The 19,693-nt window shown below is 35.7% G+C and overlaps 1 protein-coding gene across 1 annotated transcript; it reads left to right on the plus strand.

The window, feature by feature from the left end:
- Positions 1–9,565: 9,565 nt before the first annotated feature.
- Positions 9,566–10,235, plus strand: LOC18026305 (pathogenesis-related protein 1). Its single transcript, XM_006409588.2, is given in 2 exon segments — positions 9,566–10,043; positions 10,046–10,235. Coding segments are annotated over 2 exon segments (468 nt in total). The 5' UTR covers positions 9,566–9,607; the 3' UTR covers positions 10,078–10,235.
- Positions 10,236–19,693: the final 9,458 nt, after the last annotated feature.

Raw genomic sequence — 19,693 nt, forward strand, 5'->3', positions numbered from 1 at the left:
GTTGCAATTAGGACGCAAAAGAGTCACTAAATTTAACGTAGTCGCAAATTGTAGTTGGTAAATTGATGTTTTCGTGTAGCGTATATTGCAAGCCTTTCTCATATGGTCATCTTTGAGTGTTCGGCTTACTTTGTTATCCGAACTTGCTTCCAACATCTGCTCATAAGCTTGCACCACATTCAACGCCATGCTTTTTTATACAGTGGATCATAGAGGGTATAGTTGCCTTTACCGCTCCAACAATAAGATTATTCTTTCTCGGCATGTTGTGTTTGATAAAGCAACTTTCCCTTTTGTATCAGCATTATCTACCACCTCGTCATTACCGAGGTCAAAAAAATCAGGATCTAGCCTTGGACAGAAAGGTTATTATACGCAACTCACATAAAATTTTAACTATCCATTCTAATTTTCGGGCTTTATAGACTATGGCGGAGATAAATAATGGAGAGGAAGTCATTTGACACCCTATGAATTTTTTAAAAAATTATATTTATTTATATTTTTAACTAGAAATTTGGTTAAATGTTAAAAAATTAGCTTATTGACTCTTGTAAAATTTGCTCAAAATACATTTGAACCCATAATTTGAAGAACATTTTTGATATTTAGATAGAAATAACCCTCAATTATTAATATATTTTAATAATTTGTATATATAATAAAAATTAAAATTGATCCAGTAATATTTGTGGCTAGCTCCGCCACTGCTGTATATGCACAATTTAAAATGAAACATATAAATATGTCTCGGATAATATTATGGAGAAATTTACACTCTTTGGCACTTTATGAGTTTATATTTACAAAATTTGGTACTTTTTTTTAAAGAGTATTTTCATTACATCTTCCCTAGTAAAAAGACACCACGGCCCCCTTCTTCTTCCTCAGCCCCTGAACTAGCATACATTAAACCACATTAAACCAACACAATAATTTTGTAACCGATTGCCTCTGTTTTTATCCCTCATCTCTTGTTTCGTCCTTCTATATCTAGCTTGTGTCAATCTCTATTTACTATTCTGATTAATAATTTTTTTATTTTTCTATCAAACCATGTTCGTCGTTTACGAACTCACCTACAATTCTAGTTTATATAATTTGGTAAATATTTTTTTCCTTTATTCTTACCTGCGATTCCAGTTTGTGTTTGAGCTACCAGGAATCCAACTGTAATTCTGGGTCCGAAACTAGACCTCATCATAACCAGTTTGTGTGTCCACATTATTCCTCCACATGATCATATTTTACCCAGTATCCCCAGATGAGATGGTCATTAACTTATGGACTCATATGTGTACATCTGATATTCGCTCCTGTTACTTGGACTTATGCTCATGTCACTCATGTGATACATCTGATATTCGCTCCTTTTTCACAAATACTCATGCTACAACTATATGGTCAGATCCACGGACCTCATCAGTATAGAAATTATAGAACTCAAGATAGATTAAGAACTCAATATAAAGAATAACTCTCTTTATTAGCTTAAGAAAATCTCTCAAAACTTAAGCTCTCAAAACCTTAAACTCATAAGTTATGCAACACTTTTGCATCTCCTTATATATAGAATAAAACCTCTTTCTAATAGGATTATATATTTCCTTTTTCTATAGATAACTCCTAAAGATATTTAGATAACTCCTAAAGATGTTTAGATAACTCCTAAACATAATTCTAATCTTAATAAGATATACTAACTTCTAGAATGTTAACTTCAAGCTTAAGTCAACATTCTCCCCTTTAAGCTTGAAGTTACTTTAGACACATTTTCAACTCCAATGAGATCTCTCATCGCTTTGAATTTAATCCTTCCAAGAGCCTTTGTCAAAATGTCTGCCTTCTGTTCATTCCCGGGAATATGTTCAACCTCTATTTGTCCACTTTCAACGCATTCTCTTATAAAATGATAGCGAGTATGGATGTGTTTGCTTCGACCGTGGAAGACAGGGTTTTTGGTAAGGGTGATGGCAGATTGATTGTCAATACGGATTAGTACTTTCTTGCAAGGTGAAGCAGTAATCTAATGAAGTAAGTCTTGGAGCCAAATCGCCTGTCTTGCTGCTTCTGTACCGGCCATAAACTCGGCCTCGCATGACGATAATGCCACAGTCTCTTGCTTCTGCGAACACCAGGATATTGGAGTTCCACCAAGATATAATATGTGGCCTGTTGTGCTTTTGCCGTCGTCTGGATCAACATTATAACTACTGTCGCTGTAGCCTATTAGTTCTGTTGCTCTTGAAGCTGATCTTGGAAATGTTAAACCGAATGAAATTGTTCCTTGTAGATACCTAAGGCAATGTTTCATTGCTGCTCCATGCGATTCCCTAGGACTCTGCATATAACGACTCAGAACTCCTACACAGAACGACAAGTCTGGTCGTGTGTGTAGTAAGTAACTAAGGCATCCAACATTCTTTCTGTAGTTTGTAGCATCTATCTCCTTCTCATCTTCAGATTTTGCCAATTTAAGTCCAGGATCCATCGATATATGACTCAAATTACAATCCTTTAGACCAGCTTCTTCTAGTATCTTTAGTGCATAGCGCCTTTGATTCAAGGTGATTCCTCCTCCTTCATGTTGGCACACTTCGATTCCAAGATAATACGTCAACTTCCCGAGATCACTCATCTCAAATTTAGAAGACATCTCTTTCTTGAAATCATGAATGACCTTTATATTAGTTCCAGTGACAAATAGGTCGTCCACATACACTGCAACAAGTAGAAGCTCCCCTTTTACCAACTTTCGATAGACTGAAGGTTCTTTCGAGCATTTAAAGAACTGTAACCCCTTAAGAATCTGGTTTAACTTCTCATTCCAGGCCCTTGGTGCTTGCCTTAATCCGTATAAGGCTTTGTTCAGCTTGTAAACCTTGTTCTTACATCCTTCCACTTTAAAACCTTCAGGTTGTGTGACATAAACTGTTTCTTTCAGTTCTCCGTGCAAGAATGATGTTTTGACGTCAAGATGATGGATCTCCCATCCGTTTGATGCAGCAAGATTAATAAGGAGGCGAATCATTTCTATTCGAGCTACTGGGACAAACACCTCGTCGAAATCTACTCCAAATCGTTGTACGTATCCTTTAGCTACCAGCCGCGCTTTATGTTTATTAATGCTGCCATCAGAGTTCCTTTTAAGCTTGAACACCCATTTGAGTCCGATAGGTTTTGCTCCTTGAGGAAGATCTACAAGGTCCCATACTTGATTCTTAGTGATTGAATGAATCTCATCTTTGCAGGCCTGTATCCATTCGTTCGACTCTTTTGCCTCATAGAAGTCTCTTGGTTCGTTATTTAAGCAAAGAAGTAATTGCTCCCCTTCTTCTTCTGCAAGACACACGAAATTCTCCAGATGTTTTGGTTTCACAATTTGTCTTTGAGATCTGCTCAAAACCGGTTGTTCCTGCACTGCAGCCTCATCACCTTGTTCTTCTAGTTCGTGTCTGTTCAAATCATCGTTATGACCAGCTTCATCGTCCACTTCCGCATCATCGTTTCCATTCTCATGGTACTCTGTTTCATTGTACTCTGTTATTTGAATTCCACGGTTTCCAAAGTCCCCTAGATCAATTCTGAAGGTTCCATCTTCTCTTCCTTCCGTTGTATCATGAACCCAATTCCATCCCTTGGTCTCGTCAAAGACGACATCGCGGCTTACTATTATCTTCTGATTTTGTGGATCAAACAGGCGATATGCCTTTGATCCTGGTTTGGTGCCAAGATGTACTAGTGCTCGTGATCTGTCGTCGAGCTTCCTTAGGTGTGAGGTTTCTATTTTCGCGTAGCTGATACAACCGAAGGTTCAAAGGTGGCCAATATTGGGTTTCCTTCCATGAAAAGCTTCGTATGGCGTTATGTCTTTCATTGCTCTTGAGGCAACTCTGTTCAAGATATATGTGGAATGCCTCATTGCTTCTCCCCACAAGTAGTTCGGAACACACATATGTTTGAGAACGCTCCTCGTCATCTCCATTAAAGTTCGGTTATGTCTCTCAACGACTCCATTCTGTTGAGGGGTATATGGAGCCGTAAGATGAGGTTTTATGCCTGATTCGTCGCAAAAAGAATTGAACTCCCCTGATACAAACTCTCCTCCTCTATCTGTTCTGAATGTTTGGATCTTTGCTCCTGAATCTTTTTCCACCAAGTTTTTGAACTTCTTGAATTTTCCAAATGCATCGCTCTTCTCTTTGAGTAATATTGTCCACATGTACGTTGAATGATCATCAATGAGAACAAAAATATACTTGTTCCCGGCGACTGTTTGTGGAGTTATGGGACCACAGAGATCGCCGTGTACAAGTTCCAATATTTTTGTTGCTCGATATGAGGTAGCTTGTGGAAAACATTGTCTAGCTTGCTTCCCAAGTAAGCATGAACCACAAATTTTCTTCTTGAAGTTCATGTGTGGAATGCCTATAACAAGTTCTCTTTGTATCATGGTTTTAATTGTCTCTAGATTTATGTGCCCTAGCCGTGCATGCCATCTGCTTGAGTCGTCTGTTGTTGATGAATGTAGACACATATCGGTTTTGATGCCCATACGAACTTTATATAGACGATTTCTTGATCTTGTTGCTTTAGCGATCAGCTTCCCATCACGATCATGCATAGTTAGATATTCTCCCTTCCTTCTCACGTCACACCCTGATTCAGTAGCCTGCCCAAGGCTGATGATGTTACTTCTCAGATCCGGGATAAAATAGACATTGGTCATTGTTCTTGACTCGCCATTTCTGTCAGTGAACTCTATGGAACCTTTTCCTTTGATATCTATCCGCGAATCATCACCGAATCTGACTTTCCGGTAATGGAGGTATCAATCTTGGAGAAATATCGCATATCTCCGGTCATATGGTTGCTTGCTCCGTTATCAAGGTACCAAATATTTTCATTGCTTGTGCTTGCTTCGTAATTACTTGGTACTATTTTTCCTTCGTTTAGGTACACGACCTCATGCATCATGAGCTTGTCTGCTTCTTGCGTGTCTTCGGTTACATCCTCTTGTGCTTCTTGTAACTTGAGTAAGCGATCAGGACAATTCGAGGCGAAGTGACCTGTCTTGTCACACCGGTAACATGTGATCTTGGATAGATCCCTTGTTCCGTTTGTCCTTCTGCGTCCTCTCCCTCTGCTGTGGAACCTTCCTCCACGACCTCTTCCTCTGTTCTCGCCGTTGTAATCTCAGTTTGATTGTGTATCATAATCAGCGTACATAAGCTTGCTTTGATTTTCTTGCGTATTCTCATCGTCTTGAATACGTTCTTCATAAGCCTTTAATTCCGATGATGTCTTCGAATGTGGTGGTTTTTAGGTCGAGTACCTGTTCTAGCGAGGCTACTATGTGGATATACTTCTTGCGAGGAAGGCTTTTAAGAAACGTTTTGACAAGTTTTGATTCTTCAATGCTTGTTCCTAAGGCCGATGACTTTGATGCTATTTCTGATAATTTTCCTCCAAAATCATCGATAGTCTCGGTTTCCTTCATTGTGATTCGATCGAACTCTGTCATTAGTGTCTGTAACCTTGCCTCTTTGACTCTCTCTGCTCCGACATACCTCGTTTTAATAGCCTCCCATACTTTCTTCGCTGTTTCAAGTTCTCCGACCTGAAGCACAAGTGTTTTGGGAATCGATTGAAACAATAACGCTGTTGCTACATCATTCTTTTCTGCATCGGTTGATCCTGTCTCAATGATATCCCAAACCTTGTGCACTTTAAGTAAAACCCTCATTATCATGGCCCAAACTGTATAGTTGGTTTGACTTAGCATAGGAAATTGAATGGAAGATATACTCGGTTCCTTTGGTCGTGTGGTAGGGCTTTGTACGATGTCTCCCATGTCTTGATACTTGTTTGATTTAGATCGTTTTTCTTCTAAGCTCTGATACCAATTATAGAAATTATAGAACTCAAGATAGATTAAGAACTCAATATAAAGAATAACTCTCTTTATTAGCTTAAGAAAATCTCTCAAAACTTAAGCTCTCAAAACCTTAAACTCATAAGTTATGCAACACTTTTGCAGCTCCTTATATAGAATAAAACCTCTTCCTAATAGAATTATATATTTCATTTTTCTATAGATAACTCCTAAAGATATTTAGATAACTCCTAAAGATGTTTAGATAACTCCTAAACATAATTCTAATCCTAATAGGAAATACTAACTTCTAGAATGTTTTCAAGCTTAAGTCAACAATCAGTAGGGCTATATCCATATACCTATATCCATATATAACCATATGAACTCTTTTATATTCTTATATGGCTATATCCATATATGGTCTCCCGCCCCCCCCCCCCCCCCCTCTATGTTTATGTTCACAGACCATGTGAACACCTTCATGTGATCTATTTAAATCTATATATGGTTATATCCATATATAACCTTTCAATGATTATTCCATCTTTTCAAAACACACCAACCGAAAAAGACATGTACATATATAGTTGGGACATGTACACATACATATAGTTGGGCATGAGTAATGAGTCAATTCATGTGTCAACTCCATGGTTATGTCCACGGTTATATGGCACTCTTAAGTAAATAGACATAACGTTAACTAGGGAAACCCTTCATGGGACCTCTTTACATTCCTATATGGCTATATCCATATATAACCAGTTTATGATCATGTATGTGTCCATGGATAGCTCTTACTCATGCCCCCATCAGCCAGAAGCGATTACTCATGCCCCACCTTTATGTTTATGTTCACAGACCATGTGAATACCTTCATGTGATCTCTTTAAATCCATATATGATCTCTTAAGTCAGCACTAATCTCAAGTCGGGTTCCTGACGGTTGTCGCAAACTAGAGATTCAAATCGGTAACGAAAACAATCGAGACCCAAACGATAACGGCGTCGGAAATCATCAGTTTTTATAACAGTTTTTATAACGTTGTAAAGAGGCAATTCCTCATTATCTCCATAGTATGATCCGACCATGTCCACCGTGTATGTGCATTGATATCAGAGTTACTCACATGGCTATATCCATATATTTATGTCTCTTGGTATCATAACCAAACAGGGACACTTTCATGTGCTTTTTACGCACATGGCTATATCCATATATTTAGGTATGTTGTTATCATTAACAATCATTCAAAACCCAATAAACAGAAGTAATTACTGATAGTCAATATCTGTGTACATGTCCACATACGCTCTCATATATATATGTAAGAGTCATGTCATCCATTGTAGCATTTTTTTAACATTTCGTCATAATAACAGATCATGTGGACATCTTCTTGTCATCGTATAGTCATATCCATATATCAAATATTACTATTTGCTATATAGAAATCGACTATGCATGGTCATGTCCATTTATCAATTACTACATATCCACAGATCATGCTCTGGCCATTGTCACCTATTTTCTAAAGATCGTCATTATCACAGATTACGTGGACATTTCTCTTTGGATATGAACATATCCACGGGTTTACGTTATGCGTTCCACCGTTCTTTAACAACTATCTCACTACAACTACACACTTTAACAACTTTTGAGGCAACTTCTATGGCAAGTCCACCACCACTTCCATGATATGCACTACCACCACAGCTTCAAAACATACAAATCCCAGTTATGGTCCTCCAACGACTTCAAAATATAAATATATGGCCTCCAACTTCGCAACATACTGTGGACATTTCCACCTCTTAATAGTTATTGCCACCTCAACAATCTGTGGTGGATTATAAGCCTCCAACTTTCTCTTGCAATTAAATGGCTATATCCACATTTACTATTTTTTGGAGTTTATGATATCTGCTTTGCCAACTTTTAGAAATGTTTTTTTAACAATGCTTAGCAAATTGGTCCTATCCCACATCGAATTAACTATTATATTCTGAAACATACGTCCACATTCTCGAAGTTATAAGCAGATTGTATATACACTCATGGCTATGTACACAGCCTTCACATCAACAAATTCGTTTTCAGCCACAAACAAATACATGGATAGCTAACACGAAAAAATCACATATCGTTGCCGACATTCGATAGTAACCTTAACCCAAAAACTGTAGCCAGAATTTAGTCGTGTTGCTGTAAAGACGAGTGAAACGAACACCTTTTAATCCAAATTTGTGTTTCTTAAGATGTATATTTAAGCTATAGATCTTAATCAAGAACGAAAACAATGAATACAAAAGATAACGACGTCAAATTTTGATAATTTATAACTAAAAGATCCTTCACACGAAATAATCATAATCGTGTTTCCAATTCCAGTTTTACGGAGATCCAGAGATGACTTCGTGAAGAGGAAGAAAATACAAGTAATACAAATTCGGTTTACAAACTTATATTAAACCGGACCAATTGGAGATATTGTCTGATAAGGACTACAATGGCATTTCACACACATAACCCATTTAAAAGTGCTGCATAAAATAAAAGAGCGAAATTTTGTAAATAGAAAGTCAAAAAGTGCTAAAAAGTGTAAACGTCTCATATATTATCTCGCTGTTTTGCTTACGTCGCCATTGACGTCCAGTCGTCCATTTCCCATGACGTCATATATATGTACATGCATTAAACATTAAAAGGCTATTCTTCTTTTTTTTTTTTTTGAATAAAATATTAAATTATATTCAAGAAAAAAACAAACTGTTTACAGAGAATGTTTTTTGACGTTTACAACTTTGCTTAAACGATACGACTCAATATGACTGAGATTCAAATTATTTAGTGGGTGCTTCGGGTAGCAAACCAAACTTGCAGACCGTCTTTGTATGGTTTTTGCTGGCAGATTGTGTTCAAGCGATTCCGGGTAGCGACGTCAATCTTCTTGCTCAGGTGGTCATGAGGAATGGCTATTCTTCATTTTTTTTAATTATTTTTAAACAGTTATATACACGTGACTATATATGTCTCTTTTGAAACGTACCATAGTTGGAAAGGAAAAGAGACGTACCACATAATTTATCTAATATATAGACAGAATCGATTGAAAAAACTTTGAATAAATATTGAAAAAGAAGATTTAATTAGAAATGTAAATAACTAAGGAAACAAGAGATTTAATAAACATTTTTACTTAACATATTGTTTTTTGACATTTCATTTAGTTGATGATTACATGAAAAAATGACAAAAAAAACCAATACAAAAAATTTAAATGGAATATTCCAAAAATATTTTATGGACAAATTGACATATATATATATATATATATATATATATATATTAATTATACTGATGGGGTGATCCGGGGGTAAAAGTTACCCTCAAATTAATGTTTTACGGATTTTTAATGGGTTGAAACATGACACTATTTCTGCTGATCAAATGAGAATGTTTAGATAATTTTTTTGATTGGGGAGAAGGTGCAGTTCCTCAACAAGTGGGAACTGCTAATTCACTACCACTTAATTGGTAATATTGACAAATATTCATAGTTTGATTTTTATAACGATGTGGCACCAAAATGTAGTTTTCTTATGCCGGCTCAAAACATGAGAGTTATCATTGCTAACGGCTCTATATAAACCATGCTCTTTTACCCCTAAGATCATATCACAACAAAGCTTGGAAGTAACAATTATATCAGTTATAAGAAAAAAATGAAACTCATTCCAATAATCTTAGCAGCTCTTCTAGCCACTCTTGTTCTTCCCTCGAAGGCTCAAGACAGCCCACAAGACTATCTAACAGCTCACAACCAGGCACGAACAGCTGTCGGAGTAGCCCCCATTCAGTGGGACGAGAGGGTTGCAGCCTATGCTCGTAGCTACGCAGACCAACGAAGAGGCGACTGCAGGCTCATACACTCTGGTGGTCCTTACGGCGAGAACTTGGCCTGGGGTAGCAGCGACTTATCTGGCGTCAGAGCCGTGAACTTGTGGGTTAACGAGAAGGCTAACTACAACTACCCTTCGAACACGTGCAACGGAGTTTGCGGTCACTACACTCAGGTCGTTTGGAGAAACTCGGCCAGACTCGGATGTGCTAAAGTGAGGTGTAACAATGGTGGAACCATCATCGTTTGCAGCTATGATCCTCTGGCAATTGGGCGAACCAGAAGCCTTACTAATGAGTGATTTATGTGTATAACACATAAAAAATACGTGCATACAAAACATACGTTTTTATATGTTTCAATAAAGACCATCATATGCAGGCTGTGTGTATCAATATGTATTAAAAAATACGAATAAGAGCTGATCTACTAGTAAGCCACTTACCTAAGAACCCTAATCTCTCTGTCTTATCTGTCCTACTATACGTTTCATATAAACTACAAACTTAAGAAATACTCAAGGTATTATGTCATTTTTGTATAAAATGCATCCATATTTCTTTTTGGTAAACTCACAAACAAACAAATTCAACTCAAAGACAAAAATAAGACTAATAAAAAAACAACGACAATTGGATTTTAAATCTGGATATTGAATGCGAGTATATGATATACCATTGAAACAACTAACTACGAGAACGAGCATGCCTTTGGACTTTTGTTGGTCACAAATGTTTTTTTTTTTTTGGATTCAATGTTAATCATTAAAGCGTGATGGCTAAAGCGGATAGAGCCAGAGATGGTAATGGTGACAACGGCTTTCTTAACCGTCTGTCATCTTTGTAAGGGTGTAGAATAGTTTAGAAGATTGTCCGTCAAAGAATATGTAATTATCTTAATAATTTGTTATGTATAATAATTTAGACAGGATAAAAAGGCTATGTATTTGGATATCGCCATGGTATTTAAAGTGTTGATTGGTTCACCCGCTATCACCAGCAAACTCAGCGTTTGCGGTTGGTAGCGGTTAGTGGCGTTTTATCACAATTATAGAAATCGTTGCAAACCATTTCATATCGTTTTATACCGCTGAAATCCAAAAGCTGTTTCCCGCCAGCGTTTGCGGTTGCGGACGGTAGCGGTTGGATAAAAAAAAAATCACGCTAGAAAAAAAATAGAATATCACGTTAAAAAACAATTATAAAACCCTAACCCAACTAATCTTTTCCTGTATATATAAACCCTAACATTTCACTTTATCTATCAAATTTTAGTCTCTAATCATGACTTTTATTCAGTTGAAGAAAATTAATTAAAATACAAGCATAAGTAACATAATATTTTAGTTTAATTCATTTATATTAATTATTCTGTTTCCACTTTTAAAGTAAAAAATTATAAATATGTATCTTATTAATTACAAAATTAGTTTATTATAATTCTCTTTTTTTGTTCTTCGGAAAGTTACATGATCAAACGAGATGACATGTGTGTTACTTTAGCGGATCATTGTAGAAAAACAAACTCAAGATAAATATCCTAGATTTTTTAGTGTACTTCAAAAAGAACGTATTTTGAAGAATACTAATGAGCAATTTGGAGTTGATTTGAGTTAGGGTCGTGCAAAAAATCGATTAGATCAATTGAAGAAATTTTACATCATGCATAAGACAAATCCAGAAGATCCACGTACTGAAGCAAATTTTTTCCTGTCTATTACATTACTAGACACAATTTTGGGTGATGTTCCCAATAATTGAAATAAAACATATTATTATAAAATTTATTAGTTTTTAAATTAATTATTTAGTATTATTTATAATTTTTATTAATTATTTTGAACTAGTAATTTTGATATTAATCATAATAATATAGTTTTCTATTTTTTTATAATTATTTATGATGTTTATTTTGATAATTTTATGTTTAACCGCTAAAACAATTGTTGGTTTGCCAGTCAAAAATGTCTCACAAACGGAATAACCTTAAAAAATTTAACCAGTCGTGCAAACCGCTGAATAACGCTCAAAACCGCAATCGTCCGCTTTCGCAAACTCCCGCATTCACAATCGCCACTGCATTTAAACCAGTCAAGCCCTAAATTAGTGGCCAAATGAAAGTATCGGTAGTATAAGGTTGAACATTTAGAATACCACTAAACCAGTTAACCAATCTTTTTCAAACTTGTTGATTCTCAAAGAATGCCCAAAATTAAAAGAAGACTTTTCTTTTTATTTATGTAGCAACTAGCAAGTAGCAACGTACTGAAAACGAAGCTCTTAGGTCCCTGTACTAAACGGATGCCCAAAAATTAAAAGAAGACTTTTTTTTTTCCCCAAGCTCTTATCAAAAATCAAATCAAAGTAATTGAAAACGAAACTCTTAGGTTCCTCTACTAAAAGCTAAATAGACTAGGAAACCTAAACAAGTTAAACACAAAAGAAACCATGAGAGAATTCCTAAAGTGACTCTTAGAAAAAAGGATTTACATTAAAACCAAATTCCATAGTACATATATTACATTTTGATACAGCATTTAGATCCGTAGTTGACTTAAAACCAGCTGAAACGTAATCAAAGATCGTGAGTTTTGTCCTTGAGAACGTGAAACATTGTTATGGGGCTATAACGGAGGATTTAGATTATTTAAATAAAAACAAGTTTTTCTATTTATATTAGTAAAACTAGATTATAAATTAGAGATGGTAATTATTTGATAGTTAAATTAGTTTGACCAAAAACATAAACCAAAAAAATGTCAATCATTCGAAAAAACTGTTATTGAGAAACACTATGTTATTTCATTTTGACATAAACTTTCATTAATATTTATTTTTGTTTTGGCAAATTCGTAAACCAAAAAAATTTATCTAAGTACAACTATCAATCATTTTCTTTTTAAAAGTAGGTATGCCCGAGAAACTTGTAGAACTTCTGGAATACCTAGTGCTGCTTTGATAAACCCTAGGGATGAGCTCGAAGATAACATAAAACAACTATACTACTCATCCATCAGTGCGCTATATGATACATATGCAGGTTAAATTATTACCATTTTGGTTAATCTAGAGGATATGGAAGTCAATTAATGAGTAAGTCTTCATTTACAAGTCTTTGATCATATTAAGAACATCACTAAAAGCGTTTACGATTAAGATGATGGTGTTAAATATGAACTTAGTTATTATAGGCTTCTGGCTCAAAATCAATTGATAATGAATGTATTGAATGTTTAATTTAATATATTATTTATGTCCCATCTCAACTATGGATGTGAGATATTCTATTCTCACAAGCCACTGAGATTCATGACAAAGAAAGATTATAACGAAAAATCTGCAGCTTTGATAATTAGTTCAGAGGCTAAGCATGTTCATTCAGGCTATGCAGAAGAACTGATTTTTACATTCACTTCAAGTGATCTGGTGTCAGGTTACAGGGATTAAAGTGGGCTTGGTTTGAAAGTGTGTGTCAAGAGCTAGTTAACCTCGTTAACGAAGGAGTTGATCATCCCGATTTCTCTCATGATCGAATTATTGATCCTGTTGAGGATTATGTTTCTTTTACACTAAAACCTTGGTGGAAATATGAACATTTTTATGAACTCTCAGATTAGTAAAGCATAGTTTAATAAACGAATAACATTTGGAAGTTAAATAGAGATGATACATGTAGCTTTTCCAAATACAAAAACGAACGAGCTCTTAAACTTAGTCACCATTCAAATATAGATAAGATTTAAGAGGACCTAAAGCAGCCTTTGTTCATGAAGAAGACTTTGATTATTCTGCGTTGATCATAGTCGCTACAAGAAACAACTACCATGCGAATATGGAATTATCGGTCTCGAGGTCGTTTTTAGTTATTCACTTCCTTTTTTTTTTTTTAATCAAAAGTCAAGATGACTTTGTTTTCTTTTCCCTCATAGATGATGGATAATACAGCGCGTGTTATGTGCTTAGACCATCCACAACGCGGTATGGACGGAGTTCATCCGTAGGGTTCAAAACCATTATTTTAATTTGTATTAATCGATTAAGCCCAAAAACTCGATAATATTGTCTCTCTGGGATGAGCCCGACGAGCCCGTATCGTCGAGGTTCAACGGCCTACGTTGCAAGCAGTGATTGGCTGAAGTTTGGGGAAAATTTTTAGGGTCGGGGTCGAACATTTGGGGTTTATTTCGCATTCTCTTTTTATCAAAAAAAAAAATAATTTGCAAGGCGATTTGTGAAAATCGCGACTTCGAATCCAATCTTCCCCTCCAATCGAATGTTTATGTAAAATTATTTCTGTGCTATGTTGAACTCGTTTACTAGTGGACTTGCTCTTAAGTTTTAATTCCATCTAGAAGATTACTAGTTTTACTTTTACTTTTGTTTTTTCAATTTCTTTGTTTAGTTTTAAATTATATGTACTAAATAAATTTTTTTCATTTTAAATAATTCAAATGTTTAAAATAGTTCTGTTGAACCCCAAAATGGATATCAGGGTTGGACACCTATTTTTCACCCAAAGTTCTTCCACATTCTCTCTCCTCCAAAAATTATTAAAAAATACTGATGAACCCTATCATGGGGTTCAGGGTTGTAGATGATCTTAGTTTATGCAATTTAGTATAATTCGGGTCACGTTTCTTTCTTGTGGGTACCACTAATTGGTGTTATCATAACAAATAAACCATTGCTATTCCTGATTTTGATCTATCAAAAAATTGGAAATCCCCATGTATAAGAAAATATACTCTTTTTATTTCATTTTAGTTAAATTCATTAAAAACTAATTATAGATGCTAGAGGACAATTTAGAAAATGAAGTTGAACAAGGGACCATCTTTTATTTTCTTATCGTTTCTCAGCACAAGTGTGGGAGGCTCTCACCAAAGGAATTCTCAAGGAAAGTTACACAACGACCTGGTGCTTAATTGTGCACGTCATCTCAAAGTCATCTCGGGGATTTTCCTCTTTTTATCATAAGATATGTCTTCTACTCTGCTGTTTATGGTCTATAGAGAGAAAGTGAGGCACCCTAATCTCGAAAACTTAACATAACTTAAACATTACTCACTTAACAACTCTTCAAATATTAACGAACTCATTAGATATTTAATAAATATCTGAAAATTCTTTGTGTAAATAAAACTGAGAAAAATAAAAAAAAAAACTTCTTAATAGAAGACAGTAATTCAAACTTAGAAAAATAAAGCATCGTAAATATCTTTAGAAATATATAAAAATGAAACACCCTTTTGTTCCTGGAATAGCACCAATGCGACTTCAACTTGAGTTTACTTGAAGAACTCACCTGAAAGAGAAAGAGGGATGAGTAACAAGTTACTCAATGAGAACGATCCTATTTATCCATTTGATCTATACGAAGAATTAAACATATCCACATATGTCTACTTAACTTAAAATTAGACAAGCATCAATCAATAAGCTTTCATAAGTACACAATTATCCTAGCATACAAGTTTCCACTCACGAGAACGTCACACTGTAAATCTGTTTAAATCTGGTGATTTGTCAGCCACAAATCTCACAGGCTCTTCAGCCCCTGTACTGGCCACACTTCCTCTGTGTATGGTCCAGCCATGGTCTCACTTTACAAAACGTCCTTCGTGAAGACCAACAAGCAATCCGTCCATACGCCGGGATCAATCATGCGCTCTAACGCGTCAAGACTAACACCAATTAATAATATATACAACAATTCTCAAACAATCATTCTGGTTTGTTTTAATTACCATTCAATCTCTAATTCTAGGTTCAGTATACATATATAACTATGTCTAAGACAACCTATAGATCCACAAGTCTTGCTTCACCTTTGCCTTGTGGTTAAAGTTACGATGCGTTAGAAGAACTGGTTGGAATAGGCGTCCAAAGTCTGCGATTGGAAAAAAAAGTTTCCGTAAATAGAATTTCCATAAATGGACTTTCTATAAATGGAAATTATTGGAAAAGGAAAATTTCCTTAAATAGAACTAGAGTTTTGAAATGGACAGAAACTTCTCGAGAAAGAAACAGACACAACTCTCTGATTTTACCTTGGAAAGGAAATCAGAAGGTAGATCTGAAAATATGGATTCAAAAGCTTCATATCGGTATGTAGATCGCCTTCTGGAGCTTCCCGGATTACCAGCAAAACTCTTCTGAAATTGGCTTCTCGTCAATCTTATCTATGCGGATCTGCTAGCGGCTATAGCTATATCTGAGAGTCGTGAATATTCTTACCAATTTTCAGGCCGATCCAATTCGATTGCCTGTATGTTTCTCTCTTATATCAGAACAGGTCGGATCTGCCTCCTAAATGGCTACAATGACTTCTCCTTTAAGGTGCTTCACCACAAGATAGCTCTCTGATATCTCCAAGGTCGTGATTCTTCTATTTATAGAGTGGAGAAGAGAGACTTCTAGGTTTAGGGTTTCTGAGTAAATGTCATCTTTTGCCCTTAATAACTCCTCTGGGCTTCACACATTGGGTTTGACACATTCTCCTTACAGGGCCACGAAAATGAGATAATAACTTCTTTAAAATGGGCTTCAATACTTCTTTCTACTCATAGTTTTTTATTGGCTCGCAACAAGTCTGACTCCTCGCCTAATGATTTATTCTGTCATCTACTTCATTTCATTCATTATTAGGTTACATTTTTTCTATAGCCCAACTTAAAATGAAGTGAACCTCGTCCCAATTTATTTTCACTCGAGAATTCCAAATCCAACATATTGCTTCCCTTTTAAGTTTAGATTTTCTTTTTCGAAAAGTTAGGGTTAACACTCTAGGGTTTAATGTAAAAAAATAAGCCCTAATTTTGATCAGTGGGATGTCACAGAAAGTACAGAAGAAAGCATGTAGATCATCCATCTACACCTAAATTTTTTATAAAACTCATCGATAAGAGCATGAGAAAAATGCTTGTTTCGATTCGATGCTCGGGAGATGCAAAAGATGAGGCGACCTCATGTTTTAGTTTGCAACAAGAACAACTTAATTTCTTTTTAAATGCTGTAACACATATAAAAGCATGGCGCACTAGTTGTAAATATTTTTTAAATTTAAATTCAATTCGAAACAAAAAAATGAAGTTGAACATTTTGTATTATAAGAGAATAAATGATTGTAAGTCTTTTCTTGTATTTCCCAACGTTTTGGGGATGACTACCTCTATGTGCAGACCTACGTATCGATGAGCAATTTCAGATATTCATAACATTTTTAAAGATGTGATCTGATCACTATTGTATTGGTTTAGCACTAAGGGGACAAATAGCTAAACTTAGAGAAGAAGCTCTGAGACTGTGACATCTCAAAAATTTCATTAAGGGCAAAAAAGGATATTTGTTTGGAAATCCTAAACCTAGGAAGCCTTCTCTCTTACCCTATATATAGAGTGAGCTCGTGGCAGAGAAAAAACATGTAGATCAGAGCGGAAATCCATTCCAGAGTCACGCTTGAGCAGCCTCCATCAAAACAGCTCGAAGGAGGAGCCACTGCAGCAATCTAGAAGGTTGATCCGACGTGTTCTGGCGTGAGAGATAATCAGTTGGTAAAATTAGATCAGATCGGCATGAAACTTGGTAAAGTGATTCTAGACTCTCATATCTAACTATAGCTGCAAGTGGATCATTATTTGTAGCTGTCTTATAAAAGGCATGAGTGTTTTCCCAAGTCATACTTACAAAGATCCGATCCGCGAGCAGCCGACTTGTGATGCGTTTTGCCAGCAATCCAGGGAGGTTCAGACGACGATCTACATACCGGCGTGAATGTCTTCAATCCAGCTTTCCAGATCAATCTTCCGATATCTATTCCAAGCTGTGACCAGAATGTTATGATGATTTTCCTGTTGTGTGTCAAATCTGTCTAAAGGCAAATCGGGTTCGCTATTCCTTCTCAAGTGGCAAAGGTGAGGACTAGTTTTGGATTCCTATGATATATTAGATGAATTAGTAATACTTGTATGCTTGGTATAGGGATTAGATATGATTGATAAATGCTGACTGGCAATTAATGATTGATGAGTGATTGCTATGTATAAGGAGTAATGATTAAGACATGTAATCTATTTATGAAGTTTTTATGATGGATTAATACTTGTATACCTTGTATAGGGATTAGATTTATTGTTTGATGACATACAGTGAGAGACTGAATATTGTGAAGCTGTAGTGATCGAAAAATGACTGACGAGTTATAGTCAAACCCTGCTGAGGGTGGTGGCACCGGAAACTTGTCAAGCCCGGAATGGGTGATGGCAGAGAATGAGTAACTTGGATGGAGGTTCTTTGGGAATGTGAAGTAGACTCGCAAGGTTAATTGTTTTGAATGATTGTCCTTATTTATAAATATTAGGATCGTAGATATATTATATAATAATGTTAGTTACGTTGGTTGTTGTGTGTGTGTCTAATATCTATATTAAGTATACTGCTAATTCAAATAATATGTCAAAGAATCTTGTGTGCTTCAAAAGCACACACTCACTGAGTATTTTCTCAAATAGTCACTCCTCTATTGTTTTTTTTTCAGGCGAGACCGAAGAGTAGTACTTGTGGCGGTTGTTGTGGTGTTGCGTCCGGGAGTCATGGGCGCATTTTGATTTTTTTTTCTTTTGTTCAACTTGTTAAAAAGTTTTGATTTGATTTTTAATTAAAAAAAATCAGATATTTATTAACTATTTAATGAGTGTAAATCAAATTAGGTTTAATTTGTGAGATTAGAGTGTCTCAGAGACTTTTGTTTATTTAAAGATTTTAACTCAATATTTACAAGAAAGAAGTAAGTCGGTCAGATAAGAAGTTGGAAAAAATGTTTGAGTTTGGTATCTAAATGAGCTGTTGTCGAAGATCAGAGATCGGTTCTGAGTTATGATTACTGTCTAAGAGCTCTTATAACAATTCGTTGATCCTCTTCATAATGGAGAGTCTACGCTATTTAAAGAAAAATTAAGACTCTGGAATGAAGATATTTTTGATCTTAAGTTGCACAGTCAATTGGAAATGTCACATGACCATATTAGACAGCTCGCAAGCTTAGATTGGACAGGTTGCATGTCCAGATTGGATAGGTCGCGCCTAACAGGCTTAACTGTAAAATAGGCTTTATTGGTCATGGAATGGGTTTTATCTACCATGGAATGGGCCGATCTCAATTTGGAAAAAGCTTAAAGAGGAGTGCACAGTCCACCTCCAACAGTCACTTCTAATCAGATGATACTTTATGAAATCTCTGATTAGGTTTGGAGCCGTATTGACGAAAGAATAAGGCAGAGAATGAAAGATCAATGTGGAATTCAAAATGAGAAAGGAACAGGAAAATTTTGAGATCGTCTTGATTTTGGAGATGTGTGAAAGATTAGTTGATTTTGGTTGCAATTCAAAAAGCATACTTGATACGTACTGATACGTACCTCAACCACACATACTGGTACCATTTCATGCATGTACTTTTATGTTGTGCCCACACGTACCTGTATTCCATAAACTGTGTAAATTGATACCCAAACCGTATTTTTTTGGCCAAAACCTACATTGACTTTTGTTCCGTCAGTCAACCCCGTTTAATTGTTAACTGTCGCTGACTCATTGTGCCACATTATAACTTAAGCGACGTCGTATTCATTCTTTTTTAATAAAAAGATTTTTGTTTGTATATATATAATATAACAATTCAATAGATTACCAGTTAATCGAATTGGTCTAATGGTTTCTGTTATTGGTTAAATGATTGAGGTGCTGGGTTTGACTCCCCGAGGCTACAAATTTGTTTTTTCCAGTATTTTGCAAAACGACGTCGTTTCGTTATATACGAATGTTCCCGTTCCAACGGAGAATCTAATGTGGCAGAGTCAGCGACCGTTAACAATTAAACGGGGTTGACTGACGGATCAAAAGTCAATATAGGT

The sequence above is a fragment of the Eutrema salsugineum genome, unplaced genomic scaffold (genome assembly GCF_000478725.1).
Source record: "Eutrema salsugineum unplaced genomic scaffold, Eutsalg1_0 scaffold_11, whole genome shotgun sequence".
NCBI classification, from domain to species: Eukaryota; Viridiplantae; Streptophyta; class Magnoliopsida; order Brassicales; family Brassicaceae; genus Eutrema; species Eutrema salsugineum.